The sequence below is a fragment of the Caretta caretta genome, chromosome 7, assembly GCF_965140235.1.
Source record: "Caretta caretta isolate rCarCar2 chromosome 7, rCarCar1.hap1, whole genome shotgun sequence".
NCBI lineage: Eukaryota > Metazoa > Chordata > Testudines > Cheloniidae > Caretta > Caretta caretta.
This window is the reverse complement of record NC_134212.1, coordinates 35,690,938-35,717,175: the sequence shown is the minus strand read 5'-3', so window position 1 is coordinate 35,717,175 and position 26,238 is coordinate 35,690,938. Positions and strand designations below refer to the sequence as shown.

Sequence of the window (26,238 nt, the reverse complement as noted above, 5' to 3'; positions counted from 1 at the left end):
GGGTTGTAATATAACAGTATTTACACACAACAAATATATGAATTGGAAAACGTAAGCTCTGCTTCTACACTTGCAAAATTACAACAGTTGCATTCGTACATGTGTTTTAAAGATTCAAAAACTTCACATAACAAATGCTAGAATTGGTATCCTATAAGTCAGTCAAATGCCATGATGACAGGCACAGTATGAAAACCTGGACAGAAAACCCATTGTGCCACCTGCACCATATAGATACACATACAGGTGTTCTATCTGTATGTCAAAATGCCGGTAAGTACCTATGGGCAACCATGTACCTGCAAAGAAGCAGCTAACTCAGTTCTGTTGGTATCCAGAAAAATACAGGACAACATAGACTCTACACGTTAACTACTATTGTGTCCAGGATAGCAAATTATTAACAACTAGACTTTTTTGCAAATGATCAAAAGTGCACCTGATCTTGTGTCACAGCTGAAAGATGAAAGGGCCAGATCTTCAACTTGGGCAAAAGAGCACAGCCCCATGGGGCTTGTAGCTATGTCAGTTTACACCAGTTGAGGACAGGCTAGAGTGTCCCAACATGAGTGGCCCGTAGCACTATGCTGGTGCATTAGATCAGTACAGATTCAAAGGCTGTGGTGTTACTAGCTAAATCACCCACACCTCCTCTTGCAGCACCTGGGTTTTCCTTGGATGTTTTCTATTCATCTACCCACCAGGCCTAACTTTTGCTTGTTCCATGATGAAACAATTCCTCTAGGTGGGGAATGGAAAAAATATGCATTGAAATTATTTTTATTGATGTGAAGTTAAGGTTAGTATAAAGTATGCACAACTTTTGGGGGTTCATGCCACTCATTGGGAATGATGTGTGAAATAACATGCCCTGCCCTCTGTGTAGATAATACAGGCATGGTATTTAGCTCGGCCTAGGTAATAAATGGACACTAATCAGACATCAAGAATTATAACATTCAAAAACCAGTCAGAGAACACTTCAATCTCTTTGGTCACTCGATTACAGACCTAAAAGTGGCAATTCTTCAACAAAAAACTTCAAAAACAGACCCCAACGAGAGGCTGCTGAATTGGAATTAATTTGCAAACTGGATACAATTAACTTAGGCTTGAATAAAGACTGGGAGTGGATGGGTCATTACACAAAGTAAAACTATTTCCCCATGTTTATTCCGCCCATATCTCTCTCCCCCACACCCCCCGCTGTCCTGCTGGTAATAGCTCACCTTAAGAGATCACTCTCGTTACAGTGTGTATGGTAAAACCCATTGTTTCATGTTCTCTGTGTATATAAATCTCCCCACTGTATTTTCCACTGCATGCATCCGATGAAGTGAGCTGTAGCTCACAAAAGCTTATGCTCAAATAAATTGGTTTGTCTCTATGGTGCCACAAGTACTCCTTTTTATTTTTTTGCGGCTACAGACTAACAATGCTGCTACTCTGAAACCTGATTTTATAGGGACAGTCCCGATTTTGGGGTCTTTTTCTTATATAGGCTCTTATTACTCCCCACCCTCTCTCCTGATTTTTCACATTTGCTGTCTGGTCACCCTAGCTTGGCCAGACAGTGAGATTTTTCTTACTATGTCCAGGAGTCACAAGTTTAAAAACAACCCAAAACTATAATGGTGTACATTTTTTCTTCCTTTCCCCCTCCCCCCAGTCCTCCTCATTTTAAGCAGTAAATCAACCCTTGTTTATAATATGTAAGATATTTTTAGCTAGTTTTGACTTTTCTCATTGACATTATGGATATAGTGTTGAATATATCCCAATAATACGTGGGTCAAACTGGCTGCCAAGAAATGACAGCAATAAATTAACAAGGAGTGACTGCTAGAGCACAGAAAAGTTCTGCTGAAAACCTGTCAACATTAAGGAAATTTGCACTGGGATAACTACATCAATGCAGTCAAACCAATACAAACTCCTAATATAGACACGCTGCACTAGAATAAAGCTGCACTAGAATAAAGCAGGGCTTACACCCATCCCGTTTATATTGATAAGAACATAAAGAATGGCCATATTGAGTCAGAAAATGGTCCATCTAGCTCAGTAGCCAGTTTTCTAACAGTGGCTGGTGCCAGATACATCAGAGGAAATGAATCAGGGCAATTGTTGAGTGTATCCATCCCCTGTCATCCAGTCCCAGCTTCTATCAGACAGAGGTTTAGGAACACCCAGTGCATGGGGTTGCATCCCTGACCATCTTGGCTAATAGCCATTGATGCACCTATCCTCCATGAACTTACCTAATTCTGTTTTGAACCCAGTTAGACTTTTGGTCTTCCCAGCATCTCCAGGTTGACTCTGCTTTGTGTGAAGAAGTTCTTCCTTATGTTTGCTTTAAACCTGATGTCCATTAATTTCATTGGGTGACCCCTGGTTCTTGTATTATTTGAAGGGGAAAATAACATTTCTTTATTCTCCCCATTCATAATTTTATAGACCTCTATCATATCCCCCCAGTCATCTCTTTTTTAAGCTGAACAGTCCCTTTTAAATCTCTCCTCATATGGAAGTTCTATACTCTTAATCATATTTGTTGCCCTTCGTGGAACTTTTTCCAATTCTAATGTATCATTTTTGAGATGGGACAACCAGAACTGCACTAAATATTCCAGGTGTGGGCATACCATAGACTTATATAGTGGTATTTATATTTTCTGTCTTAATATCTATCCCTTTGCTAATGGTTTCTAACATTCTGATAGCTTTTTGACTGCTGCTACACATTGAGCAGATGTTTTCAGAGAACTATCCATGATCACTCCAAGATCTTTCTTGAGTTTTAACGGCTAATTTAGTACCCATCATTTTGTATGCATAGTTGGGAGTATGTTTATCAATGTGCATTGCTTAGTACTTATCAGCATTGAATTTAATCTTTTTTGTTGCCCAGTCACCCAGTTGTGTGAGATCCCTTTGTAACTCTTCGCAATCAACTTTGGATTTAACTGTTTTGAGTAATTTTGTATCACCTGCAAACTTTGCAGCCATTTTGACCTAGGTATTATTGGGGTACATGCAATACTATATCCATAATGTCAATGAGAAAAGTCAAATCTAGCTAAAATGTCTTAAATACTTTAAACAAGGGCTAATTTACTGTATTAAAATTTTTTCCAGATCACTTATGAATATGTTGAACAGCACTGGTCCCAGAACAGGTCCTTGGAGGACCTTGCTATTTACCTCTCTCCACTGTGAAAACTGTCCATTTATTCCTACCCTTTGTTTCCTATCTTTTAGCCAGTTACAGATCGTCGAGGACCTTCTTTCTAACCCCATGACATATGTTACCGTGTTGAACTGCACTGGCACAAGCCTTGCTTTGTGTCAGTGGAGCATGTTTATATTGGAGGCTTGCATCAATTTAATACATTGATGTAGTTATACCAGCATGAATTTTTGAGAAGGGCTCCCAGAGTCCAACAATCCACCTACCTAGCCATCTAAGAATGGGTTTGTGAATAGGAAATAAATATGAGTACATAAGGTAAAGCTTTTATCTGCTCAGCTAATGGTTCAGTGGTACAGTACCCAAAATTAAACCATCGTGAAATGTCTAAGGGCTTGTCTTCACTACTGGGGTAAGTCAACCTAAGGTATGCTACTCCAGCTACATGAATCATAGGAATGGAAGGGATCTTGAGAGATCATATAGTCCAGTCCCCTGCCTCATGGCAGGACTAAGTATTATCTAGACCATTCCTGACAGGTGTTTGTCTAACCTGCTCTTAAAAATCTCTAATGATGGAGATTCCACAACCTCCCTAGGCAATTTATTCCAGTTCTTAATCACCCTAACAGTTAGGAAGTTTTTTCTGATGTCCAATTTAAACCTCCCTTGCTGCAATTTAAGCCCATTGCTGCTTGTCCTATCCTTAGAGGTTAAGAAAAAACATTTTTCTCCGTCCTCCTTGTAACAACCTTTTACATACTTGAAAACTGTTATCATGTCCCCTCTCAGTCTTCTCTTTTCCAGACTAAACAAACCAAATATTTTCAATCTTTCCTCATAGGTCATGTTTTCTAGACCTTTAATCATTTTTGTTGCTCTTTGTCCAATTTGTCCACATCCTTCCTGAAGTGTGGCCCCCAGAACTGGGTACAATACTCCAGTTGAGGGCTAATCAGCTGGAGTCAACATAGCTTAGGTCTGTTTACCCCAGTATCTTCACTGTGCTGCATTGGCAGGAGATGCTCTCTCATCGACTTACCGTAATCTTGTTGGGGAGCTGGAGTACCGGGGTCAACTGGAGAGCGCTCTGTGGTCAATTTAGCCGGTCTTCACTAGACCCACTAAATCGACCTCTGGTGTGTCAATTGCTGCAGCATCAATCTCCGCATAGTGAAGACGAGTCCTAAAGAAGTTACAAGTATAAAAATGACCAATTGCACTTCCTATAGCACTGGATCACCATTTTGCTCTTTTTGTATTGGAAAGGAACTTTTCAAGGCAAAATGTTATATTTCTGAGGACTGTTAATCCATGCAGACTTTGGCCTTTTAACAGCAGCTAATGATTTTTGGATTGTAGGTGCTTTACATCCAAAAAACTACTTCATTCAGTGTTGGTCTTTTGGATGCTTTCAAAGAGCCATAATAGCCATCAATAAAATTTCAGATGTCCTATGATGGCAGTAAAAAATTAGATTCAGTGCTCAAATATGGTTGGACATTAGCCACTAAAATTTCAAACAAAGCACTATGTTTTTTTCTCGTTGGCAATTCACATGGGAACAAGAAGCAAACATTACTGGAAAAACAAAACACAAAGGGAAAAAAAGATCATCTTCCTTTATTCAACCACAGGCCATTGATTAACTGATAACACTATTCATACATTGTCCAGCATGTAAATATTAACTTAAACCTGGTGCAGTTGGCCACTGACATTTTAAGTGTGAATGGCCAATGGCCAAGTTGCAGTCACAGGCTAGTTTGCACAGGAATATGAGACATCTCCTTCCAATTTTTTTTCCAAGCATCAGGAAAAAAAATGAATTGGAAATATTTTTTCTCAGGGGGCAAAAAAAGGAGGGGGGAGTTTGCTTCCAGAGAGACTTGTTTCTTTGTTGTAATAATCATACATATCTTATTGACAACCATTTTTGGCTTGGAACTTGCTGTCAGTAAAGGATAGCTAACTGGCTATTATCCATTGACTATTAAAAAACAACATCCCTTACAACCAGTGCATGTTTGTGAGACTGTGGGTTGGAGACGATTAGTTTACGCCAGGGGTGGGCAAACTTTTTGGCCCGAGGGCCACATCAGGGTTGTGAAACTTTAGGGAAGGCCGGGTAGGGAAGGCTGTGCCTCCCCAATTAGCTTGGACCCCGCCCACTATCCACCCCCTTCCACTTCCCGCCCCTGAGAACCCCCAACCCATCCAATCCCCCCCCCCACTCCTTGTCCCCTGACCGCCCCCTCTTGGGATCCCTGCCTCTAACTGCCCCCTCGGACCCCGCCCCCTATCCAACCTCCCTGTCCCCTGACAGCCCCGACCCTTATCCACACCCCCGCCTCTAACTGCCCCCTGGGACCCCACCCCCTATCCAACCCCCCTGCTCCCCATCCCTTGACTGCCCCGCCCGAACTTCCACCCCATTCAATCGCTCCCTGTCCCCTGACAGCCCCCCTGACTCCCTGCCCCTTACCCAACCACTCCCCGCCCCCTTACCACACTGCTCAGAGTGGCTGGAGCTCGCAGCTATGCCGCTGCACTGCCAGGCAGGAACAGCGGGCCAGAGCGCCAGTGGAGCGGGGACAGCAGGGGAAGGGGCCAGGGGCTAGCCTCCCAGGCTGGGATCTCAGGGGCCGGGCAGGATGGGAACGCGGGTCGGATGTGGCCCGTGGACCGTAGTTTGCCCACCTCTTGTTTACGCCCTTTGGGTGCACTTGGTAGCCAGAGATTACAAGGACGCCCCCTATTGGACAATTCTTGTACTTTGTGTTAGGCACTGGAACTGGCCGTCATAAGCAATAAAGGGTTCTGCCTGGAGAAAGTAAATCCTTTCCCTTCTTCCCCTGTATCACCTGAAAATGGGTCCACCACAAAAACATAAGGTTAAGAACATGAGTATAATACTAGATGCCAGTGGTGGGCAACCTACGGCATGTGCGGGGTAATCCACTGGTGGGCCGCAAGACAGTTTGTTTACATTGACCGCCCGCAGGCACAGCTGCCCACAGCTCCCAGTGGCCACGGTTTGCCGGTCCTGATCAATGGGAGCTGTGGGAAATGGCGGGGGCTCACTGCCACTTCCCACAGCTCCCATTGGCTGGGAATGGCGAACCACGGCCACTGGGAGCTGCAGGCGGCCGTGCTTTCGGACGGTCAATGTAAACAAACTGTCTCACGGCCGGCCAGCAGATTACCCTGAAAGTCCGCGTGCGACCTGCGAGCCTCAGGTTGCCCACCACTGCTATATGTTGAAGGAGGTTTAATCCATTGGTCTATAGTATTTATATAGTGCCCGGCATTATGTTATCTGAATGCTGATTGATAGATTATAAAGTCAGAAGAGACCACTGTGATCATCTAGTCTGACCTCCTGTGTAACACAGGCCACAGGACTTTCCTGAATTAATTCCTATTTGAACTAGAGAGAGAGAGAGAGAGTAAGAGTGTGTGTGTGTGTATACAATCTTGATTTAAAAACGCCTAGTGATGGAGAACTCACCACAATATGGGAGTAGTCATTCTGATGATTATTTACCCTCAAGGTTAAATATTTGCACTTTATTTTGAGCCTGAATTTGTCTAGCTTCAACTTCCAGCCATTGGCTCTTGTTTATATCTTTGCAGGCTAGATTGAAGAGCTTTCTACTATCAAATTTCTATTCTCCATGTCGGTACTTATAGACTGGGATCAAACCTTCTCTTTGTTAAGATAAACAGATTGAGCTCCTTAAGTCTTTCATTATAAGTCATGTTTTCCAATCTAAGACAGAATTTAACAGGTGAAATCCTGGCTCCAGTGAAGTCAGTGGCAAAACTCCCATTGACTTCAATGGCAACAAGATGTCGCCCATAATATACGTTTAAAAAAAAGGTGATGACATATTAGGAATGAATATATTTCTATGTCCAGTGATACAAATTCTTACTGTATAGTCTTGCAACCTGATGGCACTACCTTTTGAATGCCAGTTAACACTTAACCCTGTTCCGTCTTTGCAGAATTGCTCAGAAGCAGTGTTGTGTCTCATACTTAAAAGAAAACAGCTGTGTTGCCGGCATGATCGCAGCCAAGGAAGGAGATTCGTGCGGACCTGATGAAAGCAGTATCTGTGAAGGATCTTTTTACAAGGCAAGACCCGTTGGTACTTTTGCAAGTCCTATTCTGATGCAGATGTATTGAGTTTTGTGCAATTTTTTTAAAGGTGTTTTATATTTGTGTCATGGAGTTTAGTTATTTATAAAGTTGCATGGATAAGGCATGGAAATCATACTTAGCTAAATATTTTGGTAGTTTGCATTCAGGCTTAATTGTGCCTGAGATTTGTAAAACTTTGTAATGAGGTAATTTGTATTGTTTCTCTCTCATTGTTAAAATTAAATTTGCTGGGTTTTTTTTTAATTATTATTGCTTTCTCCATTTGGAAGAGAGTGGGAGAAGTTTACTTCAGTTTTTTTTATCTGCGGTAATAGATTTTAGAAAATGATAGGGAAAAGCCTAATCAAAGATATAATTTGAAAGCCCCATTACTGAACAATTTGTCAGCTTAGACACTTTATTGAATAGCAGTTTAATTTACCAGCTAAACAAAAAATTTGACAAGAAACAAATATTTAGATTACTATAGAGGCTTTTTCTCATAAATAAAGAAGGGCTATTAACTGGTGATTCGAATAATGAACCATGTGCCAGAACCTCAGCCAATCTAAATCAGCCTAGCTCTACTGAAGTTAAAGGAGCTAAGCCAGTTTACACCCGCTAAGGATCTGGTCTCTTATTTGTTATGCACGTTTCTCCAGTTTGGGCCTGAAGTGAAGGTTTCAGAATTCCTTAAACACTGATCAGAATTTATGTAGGTGTTTGTATGCCCAGATGTAATATTCCATTGTATCAGCAGGAAACTTATTAGCTCTGTCTGTTCTAATGCATCCGAGAGTCTTGCGAATAACTTGATTTGTTGGTAAGGAAAATATAAGGTCATCCACTGTGTAGTAAAGGGTTTAATTAGGTATGCAGGCTTATCATTTCTAGGGGATGATTAAGTCTTCAAAATAATATTTGTTTAAAGCCAAAATTCTGCCCTCAGAAACATGCAGAGAAATCAATTAAACTTTCACAACTCTATTTGTTGGTAGATTTTGGCCTTTAGTTATTTCAGAAATAAGGCAAATATGCTACTCTTAGATCTGTGGGGGTGTCATATATGCAGTGCAGAGCACTATTGCTGTACTGTGGTTGCTTCACACACAAGGAACTCTCAGTGAGTAAGGCCAGGTTGATGTTGACTTCTGCCAACATGGCTATGTCAGTCAGGTGTGATCCCTGACCAGCGTAGTCGTGCCAGCAGAAGCCCCTTGTGTTGACCCAATTACATGGCAAAGCTGTGCTTTTCCTGGTATTGCTTGTTTTGTTTGTGGTGGGGTGGTTTCACCACTTTGCCAGTATAGTATTCCCATGCCAGTGGAGCACTCCTAGTGTAGATGTAAGTGAAGAGGAGAATTTTGCCGATCGTTTGTATCTTAGCCCTGGTCTACACTACGAGTTTAGGTTGAATTTAGCAGCGTTAGATCGATTTAACCCTGCACTTGTCCACACAACAAGCCATTTTTGTCACCTTAAAGGGCTCTTAAAATTGATTTCTGTACTCCTCCCCGACAAGGGGATTAGCACTGAAATCGACATCACCAGGTCGAATTTGGGTTAGTTTGGACGCAATTCGACAGTATTGGCCTCCAGGAGCTATCCCACAGTGCTCCATTGTGACGGCTCTGGACAGCACTTTCAACTCAGATGCACTAGCCAGGTAGACAGGAAAAGCACCAGGAACGTTTTAATTTCATTTCCTGTTTGGCCAGTGTGGCGCGCTCATCAGCACAGGTGACCATGCAGTCCCAGAATCGCAAAAGAGCTCCAGAATGGACCGAATGGGAGGTACGGGATCTGATCGCTGTATGGGGAGACAAATCCGTGCTATCAGAACTCCGTTCCAAAAGATGAAATGCCAAAATATTTGAAAAAATCTCCAAGGGCATGATGGACAGAGGCTACAACAGGGATCTGCAGCAGTGCCGCATGAAAATTAAGGAGCTCAGGCAAGCCTACCAAAAAAACAAAAAAGGCAAACTGCTGCTCCAGGTCAGAGCCCCAGACATGCTGCTTCTATGATGAGCTGCATGCAATTCTAGGGGATGCCCCTACTACTACCCCGACCCCTGTCTGTGGACACCTGCAAGGCGGGAGTCTCACACAACAGGGATGAGGATTTTGGGGACGAAGAAGGTGATGAGGAGGAGGAGGATAGCACACAACAGGCAAGGGGAGAAACTGTTCTCCCCGACAGCCAGGAACTGTTTATCACCCTGGAGCCAGTACCCTCCCAAGGCGGGCTCCCGGACCATGAAGCTGGAGAAGGCACCTCTGGTGAGTGTACCTTTGTAAATATAATGCATGGCTTTAAAGCAAGCTTCTTTAATGATTAATTTGCCCTGAAGACATGGAATGCATTCGCGGCCAGTACAGCTACTGGAAAAGTCTGTTAACGTGCCTGGGGATGAAGCTGAAATTCTCCAGGGACATTCAGAGGTGGCCATTCCTGCTGGGCTGTTTGCCTGTGGCTGAAAAGAAATCATCCTCGCTTTTAGCCACACGGGAGCGGGGAGGGGGCAGCATTCACGCTGAGCTGTTCACGTTTGGCTGGCAGGAATCTTTCCTGATACTAATCACGTGGTGGGAGGAGGGGTGAAGTGATCATCCCAGAGAATTGTGGGGAGGGGGAGTAGTTAACCCGAAAACCGCAGCGCCTCATTTTAAATGGCCAACCCAATGGGTGCTTGGTATGGGAAAAGAGGGCACTGCTGTTTGAAACCATTCCCACATGTTATGAAGGTTGAAGAAGCCGAAAGACTGTGGCTTAACATGGCTTCCTGAAAGCCGAATTCTGTTGCCTGGCCCTGCATGTGTGATCTCTCACCAAACCTGCAAGCCCTCAATATAAGAGGCAAAATGCGACCTTGTACCGAAAGCACATGTGCTATGGAATGTTAACAGCTTGGTTCACCGTGAAAGAGTCTACCCATTGTTCTCTAGAATGTGTCTTTTTAAATACTACTCTCCCTTTTTTTCCTCCCGCAGCTGCAAATGTTTCAACATTCCCCCATCGTCTCCATCCCAGAGGCTAGCGCGCTGAAAGAGCTCCGTAGAATGGGTGGAGGCAAACAATGGCAGAGTCCAGGAAAGCAGAAAATGAATGTGAGGATAGGAGGGACGAGCAAGATGAGAGGTTGCGGGAGCAAGAGGAGAGGTGGCAAAAGCATGATGAAAGGAGGCAGGATGCAATATTGAGGCTACTGGGGGATCAAACTGATATGCTCTGGCATCTGGTGGAGCTGCAGGAAAGGCAGCAGGAGCACAGACTACCCCTGCAGCCCCTGTGTAACCGCCCGCCCTCCTCCCCAAGTTCCATAGCCTCCTCACCCAGATGCCCAAGAACGTGGGGGGGGGGGGGGGCTCCAGGCACCCAACCACTCCACCCCAGAGGACTGTCCAAGCAACAGAAGGCTGGCATTCAATAAGTTTAGAAGTGTAGTATGGCCTTGTCCTTCCCTCCTCCCCTCATCCACCATCCCACCCGGTGCTTCCCTCTTCCCCCACCCCTCCCGGGCTACCTTGGCAGTTATCCCCCTATGTGTGTGATGAATTAATAAAGAATGCATGATTTTGAAACAACAATGACTTTATTGCTTCTGCAAGCGGTGATCGAAGGGGGAGGGCAGTTGGCTTACAGGGAAGTAGAGTGAACCAAGGGGGCGGGTTTTCATCAAGGAGAAACAAACAAGACTGTCACACTGTAACCTGGCCAGTCATGAAACTGGTTTTCAAAGCTTCTCTGATGCGCAGGTTGCCCTGCTGTGCTCTTCTAATTGCCCTGGTGTCTGGCTGCGCGTAAATCAGTGGCCAGGATATTTGCCTCAACCTCCCACCCCGCAATAAACATCTCCCCCTTACTCTCACAGATATTGTGGAGCTCACAGCAAGCAGCAATAACAATGGGAATACTGGTTTCGCTGGGGTCTAACCGAGTCAGTAAACTGCGCCAGTGCCCTTTTAAATGTTCAAATGCACATTCTGCCACCATTCTGCACTTGCTCAGCCTATAGTTGAACAGCTCCTGACTACTGTCCAGGGTGCCTGTGTATGGCTTCGTGAGCCATGGCATTAAAGGGTAGGCTGGGTCCCCAAGGATAACTGTAGGCATTTCAACATCCCCAACTGTAATTTTCTGGTCTGGGAAGTAAATCCCTTGCTGCAGCCATTCCCACAGACCAGAGTTCCTAAAGATGCGAGCGCCCTGTACCTTTCCCAGCCATCCCACGTTGATGTTGGTGAAACGTCTCTTGTGATCCACCAGTGCTTGCAGCACTATTGAAAAGTACCCCTTGCGGTTTACATACTGGATGCCAAGGTGGTCCAGTCCCAAGATAGGGATATGCATTCCGCCTATCGCCCCACCACAGTTAGGAAATCCCATTGCAACATAGCCATCCACTGTGACCTGCACATTTCCCAGCGTCACTACCCTTGATAGCAGCAGCTCAGTGATTGCGTTGGCTACTTGGATCACAGCAGCCCCCACAGTAGATTTGCCCACTCCAAATTGATTCCCAGCTGACAGGTAGCTGTCTGGCATTGCAAGCTTCCAGAGGGCTATTGCCATTTCTTGTGAACTGTGAGGGCTGCTCTCATCTTGGTATTCTTGCGCTTCAGGACAGGGGAAAGTAAGTCACAAAGTTCAATGAAAGTGCCCTTACGCATGCAAAAGTTTCGCAGACACTAGGAATCATCCCAGACCTGCAACACTATGCGGTCCCACCAGTCTCTGCTTATTTCCCAGGCCCAGAATAAGCGTTCCACGGCACGAGCCTGCCCCATTGCCATCAGGATGTGCAAATTGCCAGCGCCCGTACTTTGAGAAAAGTCTGTGTCCATGTCCTCATCACTTTCGTCACTGTGCTTCCGTCGCCTCCTCACCTGCTTTTGCAGGTTCTGGTTCTGCACATACTGCAGGATAATGCACGAGGTGTTTACAATGCTCATAACTGCTGCGGTGATCTGAGTGGGCTCCATGCTTTCCGTGGTATGGCATCTGCAGGAGAGCAGAGTTGCAGCGGAAGTGGTGGTTTACGATGGATGCCACAAGAATAGATATTTATAGAGAACGACGAGAGGACCTGTGAGGTGGATTCATGAGAGCAGAGTTGCAGCAGAAGCGATGGAGGACGATGGTTAGCACCGAACACACTTCCCAAGGAAGAACACACATACCCGGGAGCCCATGACAGACAACATGGAGAAATTCGCTATTGAGACAATAGCAGCAGAGCAGAGTTGCAGTGGATGATGACAGTTAGCAGTCCTACTGCACCATCTGCTGAAAGCAGTATGGCGTCTATACAGAAAAAAGACACAAAACTACTGTCTGCCGTTGCTTTCATGGTGGGAGGGGCGACTGATGACATGTACCCAAAACCACCTGCGACAATGTTTTTGCTCCATCAGGCACTGGGAGCTTAACCCAGAATTCCAATGGGCGGCGGAGACTGTGGGAACTGTGGAATAGCTTCCCACAGTGCACCCCTCTGTATGTCGATGCTAGCCACGGTAGTGAGGACGCACTCTGCAGACTTAATGCGCTTAGTGTGGACATATGCAATCAACTGTATAAAATCGATTTGTAAATATCGACTTCTATAATATCGACCTAATTTCATAGTGTAGACATACCCTTAGTTGTAGTAAAACTTGCAAACCTCAGCACTGTGATTCCATGCTATGCAGATGTTAATGTAATGCTTTCATTCAAATGAAGTGATTTTAAACTCTACTCTCTTCAAGGCAGGGAATTTGCCTTTCTATTCTGTCTGCGAAGCTCCTAGGATATAGTGGCTGCTACGAGAAAGAAAAATCAATAATAGTATTACTGAATCACATCTCTTGAAAATTAAGAAAGATGTTTCAACAGTATTATAATCAAACACTTCTCCTTTCATTGGCGGTGTCATAGAAAATGCTAATGGGAAAACTATATACAGTAACTCCTCTATCCTTGCAACAAAGCCCGTTGCCAACTGTGTCCACATATCTATTCAGGGGACACCATCATAGGGCCTAATCCCATCAGCCACACTATCAGAGGCTCGTTCACCTGCACATCCACCAATGTGATATATGCCATCATGTGCCAGCAATGCCCCTCTGCCATGTACATTGGCCAAGCTGGACAGTCTCTACGTAAAAGAATAAATGGACACAAATCAGGCGTCAAGAATTATAACATTCAAAAACCAGTTGGAGAACACTTCAATCTCTCTGGTCACCCTATTAGAGACCTAAAAGTGGCAATTCTTTTACAAAAAAACTTCAAAAACAGACCCCAACGAGAGACTGCTGAATTGGAATTAATTTGCAAACTGGATACAATTAACTTAGGCTTGAAAAAGACTGGGAGTGGATGGGGTCATTACACAAAGTAAAACTATTTCCCCATGTTTATTTCTCCCCCTCCACCCCCCACTGTTCCTCAGACATTCTTGTCAACTGCTGGAAATGGCTCACCTTGATTATCACTACAAAAGGTTTTTTCACCCCTGCTCTCCTGCTGGTAATAGCTCAACTTAAGTGATCACTCTTGTTACAGTGTGTATGGTAACACCCATTGTTTCATGTTCTCTATGTATATAAATCTCCCCACTGTATTTTCCACTGAATGCATCCGATGAAGTGAGCTGTAGCTCACGAAAGCTTATGCTCAAATAAATTGGTTCGTCTCTAAGGGGCCACAAATACTCCTTTTCTTTTTGCGGATACAGACTAACACGGCTGCTACTCTGAAACCTCTCTTAACATTGTAGTTATGTTTCTGAAAAATGCGACTTTAAGCAAAACGATGTTAAGCTAATCCAATTTCCCCATAAGAATTAATGTAAATGGGGGGGTTAAGTTCCAGGGAAATTTTTCACACACACACACACACACACACACACACACACACACACACACACACACACACAGTATAAGTTTTAAACAAACAGTTTAATATTATACACAGTAATGATGATTGTGAAGCTTGGTTGAGGTGGTGAAGTCATAGGGTGGGATATTTCCCAGGGGATGTCTTACTGCTAAATGATGCACTAGCATTCATCTGAGCCCTCAAGGGTTAACACATTGTTATTAATATAGCCTCACACTCTACAAGGCAGCACGAATGGAGGGAGGGGAGACAGACACACACACCCTGTGTGTGCGGGAGAGAGATGCACATTGCCCCTTTAAGTATGCTGACCCCACTCTAAGTACACTGCCTTTTTAAGTATATCAGCATGTTGAGACAGCAGCTAGGGCCAGCAAACTCTCTCCATCCTGAGCCCTGTTGTATCCCCACCCTGCCCTATATGGAGAAGGGGTAAGCAGGAGCAGGGGGGAGGGGGACACATTGACGTTAGCCTCCTTCTTCCCCCCCCCCCCCTCAGCAAGCAGGAGGCTCCCGGGAGCCACTCCAAGGCAGAGGGCAGGAGCAGCACATGGCAGTGGGGGGGGACAGCTGAACTGCCGGCAATTGGTAGCTGGCAATTGGTAGCTGGCTGGGCGGCTGCCGCACTGGGAACTTAGGGGAACGGGGAGCTGATGGGGGACTGCCTGTCCACCCTGGTTCCAAGCCCCCACCAGCTAGCTCCAACGGGCTGCTCTTCCTGCAAGCCGTGGACAAAGCAGGCAGCTGCCAAACAACATTATAATGGAGCATTGCGCAACTTTAAACGAGCGTGTTCCCTAATTGATCATCAGCGTAACAACGAAACAACGTTAACCGGGATGACTTTAAGTGAGGAGTCACTGTAGTTATATCTCCCCCCTTCCCCCCCCCCCCATTATGGCCATTGCTTTTTTAGTGTTCTAAGTGTAAAGACTTTACAAGGAATATAGAAAAGAGCTTTGAAAGATCTTACAATCTAACCCAATTAACCAACATTTCAAGACACTGTATTTCTGGAGAGGAGCAGAATGTGAAGTGATGAATAGAGCTGGGTGACTTTTTTTCAGCAAATAGTTATTTGCCAACAAATGCAGTTTCTGTTGAGCCAAAACTACACCTCTACCCTGATATACTGCGGTGCGATATAATGTGGTAAAGCAGCACTCCGGGGAGTGGGGCTGCTTTACCTCATTATATCTGAATTCGTGTTACCACAAGTGGTTCCTCTGCCCGCCCCCCACCCCCTTACTTGCTGCGGCCCCCCCACCCCAGCTCACCTCCGCTCCGCCTCCTCCCACGAGCACACCACGATCAGCTGATTGGCACTGTAAGCCTGGGAGGGAGAGAAGCAGAGCTGTGGTGTGGTCCACCTCCTCCCCTGAGCACAGTGCTCTGCTTCTCCCCCCGCCTCCCTCCCTTCCTTTCAGGCTTCCCGCGCCAACGGCTGGTTGGTGAGGCATCCTGGAAGGAAGGAAGGGTGGGGGAAGCGGAGCAGTGGCAGCACGCTCAGGGGAGGAGGCGGAGGCAGAGCGGAGGTGAGCTGGGGCGGGGAGTGGTTCCTCTCCCTACCCCAATATACCACGGTCTCACCTATAAGACGGTAAGATTTTTTGGCTTCCGAGGACCGCATTATATCGGGGTAGAGGTGTATTTGCAAATTCATACCAAGTTTGCCAAATAGTTTCAGCCAAACAAAAAATCAAAATGCTTTGTTTCAGCCTGACTCAAAATTTTTCGTGTTGATTTTGGCAGCTATGAAAAAAGCAAATGAGGACTAGATTTACTGAATGGTCCTGGGGAGAGGCAGCAACTTCAGTGGTTAGGGAATTCACCTCTGATGTGGAAGGTCCCGCCTGATGTAGAGAAGGGATTTGAACTTCCGTCTCCCACATTGCCACTGGGCTATTCTGGTATGGGACTGTCTCAGTCACTACTGTTGAAGCGGTTCTACTGTTTGTAAATAATCAGTCATAGGAGCAGAGTTTTGGACTTGGGTCTCCCATGTCCTAGGTGCATGGCCTACCTACCTGGCAGTAGAGTCATTTCCACTCCTTCTCCCTGGCCCCATAACTATTCATCGTCATTCACAGCGGCCATTCAAAGTCATTAATAATGGTTTTGTTTGTTTTAAACAAAATGTAGAACATGGCTAACAAAATGAAAAGCCATTTTTGTTGAAAAGCCATTTTTGTTGGGAAGCCATTTTTGTTGGGAAGCAATGTTTTGACAAAACCTTCTAGCCGCTGTAGTACCAAAGGCTAGTTTGTCAATGGCAGGAGTAGGGCCTGCAATTATAGATTGGTGCCCACCCAAAAAAACCCAGTGTGAACAGACTTTGCTTTAGAAAAGGTGGCCCAATCTGTCTTTTTGGATTTTTCTCTGTGGCTGTTAAATGTGCAGCTGTGTACAGTGTTTGATCGTCTATTAAATTTCTGAAGCTCTTACAAATAGTAGTATAAGCCACATTAGGACATGTGGTGTGCTAGAGCAAAGGCTGAGAAGTCGAGGGAGTAAAGTGAGCAAGGAGGGGGAATAGTTTTGTGGCCTGAACGTCAGGTATGAAATATGTAGGCTTCCTGAAACTGCAGGTTTGAATCTTCACAGAGGCGACTCAGCCCTTCATTCTTCAGATGCAGAAAAACTGAGTTCCATGCACTGCCTTTTGTGGGTCTTTTGGAGGAAGCCCTTAAAGCCCAGATTCTCTGTTACAGCCCTGTCCATAGTGGGAGCAGTGCTGGTGAAAAATCCAAGTTTGACAGGGATGGTGTGTGAACGGGCACAGCATGACGCTGGGAGGAAACCAGCCTTTGATAGGAGACTGGTTTGGTACCACCAGCTCTGGAAGAGAGAGCTTAGTTCAGTTTTCACCTCATTTAGTTTTTGGGATTTCTGCTGACATTGTCAGCTGGTGCCAGTTTAAATGTGGCTTCTGTTTCATGCCACTGATTGCTGTCTGCAGCTGAACTACACTGAATTCCCTGGTCTTAGTTCATATGGGCAGTCTCAGTGGGGTTGCAGAGGTATAAATGAGAACTGGACACATTGACTCTCATCACTTATCTAGAGGAAGGGAGATTCTGAGTGCTGTCAAGCATTTTGTAACCATTCACTGTGAATGTGGGCATCTAAATGTACTTATTAAGGTGTCAGGTCAGCTATTTAATATTCACATCATGGTGGGCATCTTCATTTACCTGTGATCTCCCTATGGTCTGTGTAGCAGGGAGAGTTAGCTTCTCCACTTCCTTGCTTGATTAGCTGCTAATTATGCTGAAACATGAGAAATGCTCAGAAAGGACTCTTAAACATGTATAGGATTCTGTGTTTGTCTCATGCACTTTTATGGCCTGATTGTGGAAATTGCATATAGCCCTGAGTAAAGGTCAGTACAATCACCCCACCGCAAGGGAAACTCCAGGAGGGATGTGCCCCAGGACAGAACGAATCCTCCCTCATCTCCCCAGTGTGCAGGGAAAGACCACAATCTGTGTTATCCCTTCTAAATGACCCATGGAAGGGGAGGACGGGTGCAATTCTTAGCAATGCATTCTGGTCTGTTTCCTAATCCCGTCTCTGCAGCTGTCAGCTATGTGGGCTCATGTTCAGGGGAGTCCGGGAATACAAAAGCCAGAGTCCATTTGCTGGACAATAGGTGTCTGGAGGGAGCAGTCTCTGTTCACCTGAGTATTCCTGGTGCTTATGCAGAGTGCTAAAGGAGGACAGCGTCCTATACCGTCTTCCCTTACTATAAACCGATGTAAAGGCCAGGGACAATCTAGCCCTCAGTAGTCTCCTTCATTTGTGGACTTGGTAAATATAGTGCTCAGTGTGTCACAGTGAAGTTTAGGGTTTTGCAAAGGGATCATAAGTTGAATGCCATGGGGTAACTACCATCACCTCCTACGATAAATTAACAATCTTATTGTGAAAGAAAAAGTTGATTATATTAGCAGTGCTGTTCTAACCTCATCTCAAACTGGCTATTTGAGCCCTTATTAAGAGCTGGCTAACTTCTTGTGTAGGCTAGTGTGTAGGATTCATTGCAAAAGACTGGGTAGTACGTTGACAGAAATATTAATTATGTGATAATGGTAAATTCACTTAATTTGGGTGTTTGTGAAATGGTATTATATTTAGCGATCGAAGGCTAAACGTGCAGATTCCAATATGCATTCAGTCATTTTCCCTCCTATGTATTTAATTAGCCCAAGCTGTCAAAGGAGCACTATTTCATTTACTGTTGCTACTGCAGTTTTGTCAAAAATCCAACATAAAGACAAATCTAATGTGAGACCAATGAAACGGTAACTTGCTCTATGAAGCATGGTACTTATAAAAAGATATCTGACAATTTACTAGACAGTAACTGATTGCTGGCTAAGGTTCTGTATGTTCATTTGAGATGGTCTTAAAGAACCTACACATTTTCCACATCTAGTTTGTGGTGTATTAACATATATCCAAAACAATGACTAATGTATGCAACTGTTGTGAGCAGATGTTCCTACAGCATTTGCCTTCTGCTTCCATGTGAACAGTAACTGAAGTCCACATTGCAGCTAGATTTCAATATCCATCCAACTTCAGTTGCCCTCTTTGTACTAGACAGGCCAAATAAGCAGGGAGTGAGGATCCCATTTCTGTAATTGGCTAAATCCTAACCATTGATTCAGACATCCTTGCTCCTGGGGGAAGTTCAGATCGACTCAATTCTGGGGCTTGGGCCCACCTCTATTTATATATAACACAGGCACCAAAAAACTAGGCTGCTAATTGTCTCCTTTCTTTACAGCAATGTTGTGATTGCTGCACTCTGGGACTGAGGGTAAAAAGTGAGGGGCAAACCTGTGAGTCCAACCCAAATCTCGGCTATCCCTGCAACCACGTGATGCTGTCATGCTGTGAAGGAGAAGATCATCTTATTCCTCCAGAAATAAAAAGGCATCCCGAACCTCTGCCGACAGTGACACCTGAGAGAAGTAGGTTCCCTGGTTTTAATTACAGGCAGTTGTACAGATGAGCAGTTTCTTCATTCAAGACCAAAAAAACCCCCAAACTGATACTGTGGAAGTACAATTGGTTTCACTTTCAATCAAAAATAAAGCGCTTCCTTTGGACCAGAGATGGACTGAATTGGGTCAGAAATTTTAGATGCCTCTGACCTTGGGGTGCCCACCTATCTGCTGGTATTTCATTAGCTGCCAGGTTGGATGATGCAACCTACTAGATTGTCCAGAATGGTTACCCCCAACACTTTCACTGAGCCAAATAGGACTGACTGTTCCTTTCTGTGCAAAGGAAATATTTACTAATGCTTAGGGCTTGTCTACACGTGCAAGTTAATCTGGAATGAGGTAGGGTATGAATTTAAAGCAGATTAACTCCATTGTATTAGGCAAATCTGGAGTAAGGCACTCTTATTCTGTAATAAGAGCATCTACACAGAGTTCGTCAAGAGTAACTCTCCATGCCCACAAAGCCTTAACCAAGGTCTCAGTCCTCTTGTTTCCTTGTTGCTTGCCACAACACTGATGTAAAGTCAAGTAGTTTCTACAGGGTGTGCTGAATAGTTTCACTGAAAAAGCATTTGCCTCTTCAATGCAGACTTAGGGCATCACTAGTGACATTTTCTCCCCATCCTCTCCCTTGAGTCCACCTTCAGTGGAAGCAAGTAGCTCCCTACCAAATGGTGTTGAAGAGGCTGGGGGTTCCTGTCTGTCCGGCTCAGTAAATGTAATGGTAGCAGCAGGGCAATCTGTTTCCTGCCTTTTTGCTATAGGCAGATGGGCAGCTCTGAGCCCTCAAAAGATCCTTTTAAAATTGGCAGGTAGCAGCCATACCGAAATACCAAAGGAGATTGGTGGAGCTGCCTCTCAGTGCTCCCCAGAGTCACTGGTGCTGGAATAGGCTGGCTGAAAGGCAGTGGGTCATTCCCATGGAAGACTGCAAAGGTAAAGGTGGGGGTGGGTGCCTTTTTATAGGGGTAGCAACTCATAGGCCACGTTCTGATTGGCCTTTTGGACTCTGCTACCACATGCTGCAAGCTCCGTAGTGCAGTTTGACTGCAGTAGGTCAAAGCACACTACAGGACATTTAGTGCACAGTAGCAAGGTCCACACAGTGACTTAGTGTGCAGCAGGTTTGTGCACTGTAGCTATACCCTAGAGTCTCCGTGTGGCCAAGCCCTGAGTTTGCTCCAAACAATCTGGCCACTGGTTTATGGTGCAAACAAAACCTCTTGAATAAGGTTTGCAAACTGCAGATGAACCAAAACGGACACATATTGGCCTATCCTTGTTTTGCATTAAATACCACAACACTTGTCAGTCAGGGACTCAAGGTTTTTTACAAACATTAATGCGGCTCCTTAGTGTCCTTGCAAGCTGTGCAAATAGTGTTATATCCATTTTGAAAACAAATATACTGACACCAAGCAGTTAAGTGAATTTACCTAAGGTCACACAGTGAGAGAGTTGTGGAACCAGGGACCAGAATGGTAGAGTCAAGACTCGTCGTCCCTTTCTCTAACCACTAGATTATACTTTCTCCAGCATGAAGTACCAAACACCTGTTACACGTAACTAACAAGTAATTGTCCCTCTGGATAGCCATCTAGCATGCTGGATTCAAATCCTTGCCCATTCTCTTCTCCCAATTTGTACGTGGAATGATTCTGTTTTAAACCAGTGTAGGGACTGGTTAGTGCAGCTAGTGCTGTGTTACACACACATTTCTGACATTCGAAAGCTTTGGAACTTCAGTAAGAAACAGAAATCTAGAACACACAGGCTTTTATGTGTTTTCTTTTTAAAGAGTGGAAAGCTTTTAAAGACACGATGTTTTAAAGATTTCTGAGGGAAATGACAACATTTGTGTACATTTTCACCGGGGGCAAAGGACAGGGGGTTATTTCTCCACTTGGTTTTTTCCAGAGTATTAGCATATAGTATGTAAAAAAATACACTGCGCTTCTTTTTTTTGTTTGTTTTTTAAAGGAAGGCGAAAGATGTACATGGGAATTTAAAAAGTAAGATGGTATAAAATGTGACCCTGATGTTCTCAGTGCTTTCATGTGAAAGTTTTCAAAGCTCCTGGAAATTCCGACCCAAAAAATCTCCGAAAGTCTCTCCTAAAGAACCTTGTTTGCTGAACAGCATATCAGAAGTAGAGTGAAAAAGGAACTCTGCGTACCAATGTCTTTAATAATAATTTCATATTTTGTTAAGAATGCCCAGAACAGTCACACTGATGCAACAATAGTTTGATTCTTCAGATAGGTACAGCATGTGAAAAGTTGCAGAAATCCATTGCATATTTTTAAAGAATTTGGGTTTTGGCCAGATCCTCTTTTAGGATCAATGGAGCTACACTGATTTATAGCAGCTGAAGATCTTGGTCCTTACCTGTGCCATGCTGTCTAATCAGATCAGCTGTTTTCCCTTGAGGTGGTAGTAAGGTATCTCTAGCTTTATCTTGCTAATAGAGATGTGCAAAATATTTGTACTAGTTTTCTAAGTTTGTGCTTTGGTTTTCTTTGCATTTCACTTGGTACTCAAACTGAGCTGTTTTTGAGGAGGAAAAGTCATTCTGGTGAACTCCTCTTTTGGAGTGAAATTTGGCTGGGTATGGGTATATTTGAACAAGAAGGGGTCCCTTCCAAGTGAAGAGAGCTTCAAATCTTAAACTGCAAAGAAAATTAGTTTTTTTATATGGCAATAGCCATCCCCTACAGCAGGACTGGGCAAAACAAATATAACAAACCTTTGTGCACAAATAAGTTCCCACAAATGAACACTTTTGAATTTTGCACACATCTAATTACCAGCCCATTTCTTTTAAAAACTGTGGCTCTTGCAAGCAATAGACGGTTGGTAGAAGGATGAAGCTTTGGTTTGTTCTGTATCTGAAGCTCTTTACCTGACACAAAGTCCCCTGTTACTTGTAAACCCCTCACCTTCACTTTGAGTTCTCAGGATTGTGTGATGTAGGGTGACCATATTTCCCTATGCTGAATACGGGACACCTGGTAAAATTATTCGTATTCAAGCAAGTTCAATGGTAATCAATCAGAACTATGTAGTACAAACGTTCAAATTAACATCAGGTTGACTGAGCCCCTGTTGAAAAGTAATATTGCAGAGTGGGATTCTTTTTATTTACCTTCTTATCTTCAAAGCTTTAGGGTTCACACAGGGAGTGGTGACACACACACACACACTCCCGTTCATCTCTCTCACATGGGAAGGTGACCAACCGACCCGACCCTCCCTGCCTGGTGCTCTGAGCCCTCCATGCCTGGCTGGGCCTCCGGGACAGACCCGCCTCTCCTGGTACCTGGTGCCGGGTCTTCCTGAGGCAACACATGGAGGGAGGGGCATGCATATTCACATTCACATTCACAACCCTCCCCAGATTTCTGCCAGGGTTCATACCAGAATGTGGCCAGCAGCAGCCTTTTGGCACTGTGTGGGAGGGACAGGTCAGGAGCTGCTTCCAGCCACAGAGGGGGAGGGGAAGGGATGACCTGGCCTGTGTCTTTCTCCCCATCCACCGTGGCTTGAAGCAGCTCCCTTCCCTTCCTGCCTACAGTGTGAGAAGGCAGCTAACACCTCCTCCAGGCTGCTGCTGGCCACCGACATAACCCAGCCACCTCCTGTCCCCGCTTCACTCTGCTACAGTGCAGGCAGGAAGGGGTTAAGCCCTGAGGATGCATTGTGCACCAGGGCCCAGGGAACCTGACTGCAGGAGCTTCAGCAAGCCCAGCCAGAGAGGTGGCTCAGCAGCGGAGGATGCCTAGGGGACGGAGCAGCCCCATGCTCCCTGGGGGTGGACCCGGGTAGAGAGGGGAGTGAGTGAAGAGGGAGCTAAGCCCCTGCCCAGGGGGGCTGTTGTGGAGCCACTGGGTTGGGGCACAAACAGGCTGGAAATTGCTTCTCCCCCTGCCACTCCAGACAGGGCCGGCACCAGCAAAACAAGCAGGTGCCTGGGGTGGTGGCACATTTCTAGGGGCAGCATTCTGGGGCCGGCCATGCCGCCCCTAGAAATGTGCCCCCCCCTCGAAATGTGTCCCCACCGCCCCAGATTGCCTCCGCTCCGCCTCCGCCTGCTCCCCTGAGCGCGCCGCCGCCACTCCGCTTCTCCCCCTCCCTCCCAGGCTTCCCACACGCAAAACAGCTGTTTCGCACTGCAAGCCTGGGACGGAGGGGGGAGAAGCGGAGCGGCAACGCGCTCAGGGGAGGCGGCGGAGGTGAGCTGGGGTGGGGAGCAGTTCCTCTACCGGGGGGGGCATTACTTCCTGCGCTCCCCCCCACCCTCGCTCACCTCTGCTCCACCTGCTCCCCTGAACGCGCTGTCTCTCCCTCACCTGAGAGGGAGGGGGGACAAGCGGAGTGACGGCGTGTTCAGGGGAGCAGGCGGAGCGGAGGTAAGCTACGGCAGGAGGTTGCAGGGGAGGAGCCGCGGGAAGCAATGGGGGGGGGGGGGGAAATGCAGCACGCCCGGGGGAGGAAGCAGGGCCAGGGATTTGGGGAAGGGATTGGGAAGGGGGCAGAGTTGGGGCAGAGCCAGCGTCAGGGGGGCATGAAAAAAAAAGCGGGGGCAGCCCAAAATTTTTTTGCTTTGGGCAGCAAAAATCCTAGAGCCGGCCCTGACTCCAGAGCTTAGCTGAGGGGTGGAGAGGCTTCTCTGTGCCAATGCTGTACGGGGCTTTGGAACATGCAGGTTTTGGCTCCTCCTTGCCAGCACTTGGGGCCAGAGGATTTTGAGCTTTCCTGGGGTGCTAGCCCAGCCAGAGGCAGTGTGGGAAGGAAGGAGCCTGCCGGCCAGGCTGTTGGCAAGCTGAGCATTCTGACCAGGTGCTGGTTCTCTGCACAGTGCTGGGAGTGAGACGTGCCCCGCTGGTGGGAGGGAGGGGGGGTAGTTATGGATAAGCACCAGGGCTGGGGCGTGAAGGGGCAAAGCAGTGAGAGGACAGCGAGAGGGAGAGCACATAAAAGGCCAATGGGTGGGCAGCAGAGGTGACGCATAACCGGCCACTGCCCGGCACCCACACTCGCCAGCCACCACAGAGCGCAGTCAGTGCCGGCCAGAAACGGGACAAGGGGCGAGACCCGGCTGGCTGAGAGCTGACATGCAGTGGGGACTGCACTGACAGAGCAGCAGAGGGAGTGGCCGGCCCGCCACGCTGCAGCCTTGCCCCGCCACCAGGCTTGCACACCCACTCTCATTGTCGGTTACTGGACCCCCACGCTCACCAATGGTGGGTGGCTGGCTGGCGAGCAGGGATCTGGCCAGCAGCAGGACCCACCAGTACTGGTGGGGGGGAACAGAAAATATGGGACAATTTGTCCATTTTTTAAGAAAAATCGGGACACCTGCAGGAGGGCTTAAATACGGGACTGTCCCTTTAAAAATGGGACATCTGGTCACCCTAGTGTGATGCCAACTTCTGTCAACCTTTGTGTAGAGTAGAATTGACAAGACTTGGCACCTCTAGCTATGAGGGGGGAAAACTCTACTCCTTTGAGGCCTCTCTGCTGTAACTAGTCCAGTTTTAAATAGTTACATGTTGTTTGGCTTGTTACAATAAACTTCATGGGGGGGGGGGTGGAAATCACTATTACTTTAGTGTAATTCACAGTTGCCCCAGCAGAGGTCACTGTGTGGCTGAGGGGCGGGAGCAAGGAGCTTTCGCTTCCCAGCTTTGTCCCTAAGCATATGGATGTGGATTTGGCAAGGGCTTGCTATTGGCAGAGCAAAATACCCAGAGCCAGATGTTTGGAGGCATGACTATTGTCCCTGTCCAGCCCCTGCCAGGCACTGGACAGCATCTGTGCCCCAGTTCAGCACAGCACTTAAGCACATACTTAAATGTAAGTCCTGTTGATGTTAATGGGATTTAAGAATGGTGAAAGTTAAGGACCCGCTGAAGTGCTCTGCTAAATAGGGATGGTTTGTTGAATCGGGGTCCTGGAGAGCTGCATTGGGATAACAGGTTACATCTTTTCAGAGGGGGTAGATGGGGTACCAATGAGCATGCTGCCCCATCACTCCTAGACCCATTATGTCTGCACGTGTACTTGGTAGGCATAATGCTTCCACCCTCAGTCTGCTCAAGCTCTGTCTCTTCTTCCTCTCCTCTAAGGTCTTAATTTGGGCCTGACAAGTCCAACTGAAGAATTACTGTATTTTACTTTAATCCTTCCTAAATTACTCTTTTAAAATGCATAAAATAATTAACGTGGCATTCAATTTTTCTGACATTTAATTAACTTTTACATAATGGGAAGCATAGTAATGTATTTTAGTGGAACTGGCTTAAACAAATACTTGGTAAAGAAACAGACCTATTGAAAGGAAACTATTTTTCTAAGTACCAAACCAAAACTCATACAGAAATACAACAAAACCCCTTTAAATCCTTAGTAACGTTATACCCTACACCTATTAGAAAGAGAGGCACTTTCAGTCAACAAGTGGAAGTGGCCTGGTGAAAGAAAACATCTGCTAGGTAAATATTTTGTCTGTGTAATAAATTAAAATATCTTCCACAAGCAGAACGCTCATAAACAGTTCCCCTTTAAAGGGACACACCTGTTAAAATAGTAGTTTTGATGCATTAGGGTTATCTGTTCAAACTATCTGTAGGATTTCAGAAAATTCTCTTCTGCTCGTGCTTCTTAGCAGGGCCCTTTTTTAAAACTCTGGCTCTGCACATGAATAGATGTGTGACCCTTTGCTCTTGCTGTTCATTCTCAGGCACTTGATCCAGCCAAAGCAGTTTGTAAGCGACAAAGAGGAAAGAATAGGAAAAAGGATAAGAGAGCATTGATTGTTCACCTACTGTAGGTACACTAGGCATATCTGAAGCAAGCACATTTTCCCCCCTTTCTGATTGGCTTGACGCATCCCTGCTTTAGTGCAATATGGGAATTGTCTTATTGTTAAACTTTGTGGGCTGAGGATTTTTTATGAAAAAAAAAACTATGAATGGTGTTGCCATTAGGCATC

The 26,238-nt window shown here is 45.7% G+C and overlaps 1 protein-coding gene across 6 annotated transcripts in view; it reads left to right on the top strand.

The window, feature by feature from the left end:
- Nucleotides 1–26,238, top strand: part of FBLN2 (fibulin 2) — a 190,902-nt gene that overhangs the window by 122,387 nt on the left and 42,277 nt on the right. For all 6 annotated transcript variants that reach the window (XM_048858461.2, XM_075130531.1, XM_048858460.2 and 3 more), the window contains 2 exons: nucleotides 7,202–7,331; nucleotides 19,022–19,208. In XM_048858461.2, the coding sequence (XP_048714418.1) occupies nucleotides 7,202–7,331; nucleotides 19,022–19,208 (317 nt within the window). The remainder of the gene's footprint in view (nucleotides 1–7,201; nucleotides 7,332–19,021; nucleotides 19,209–26,238) is intronic.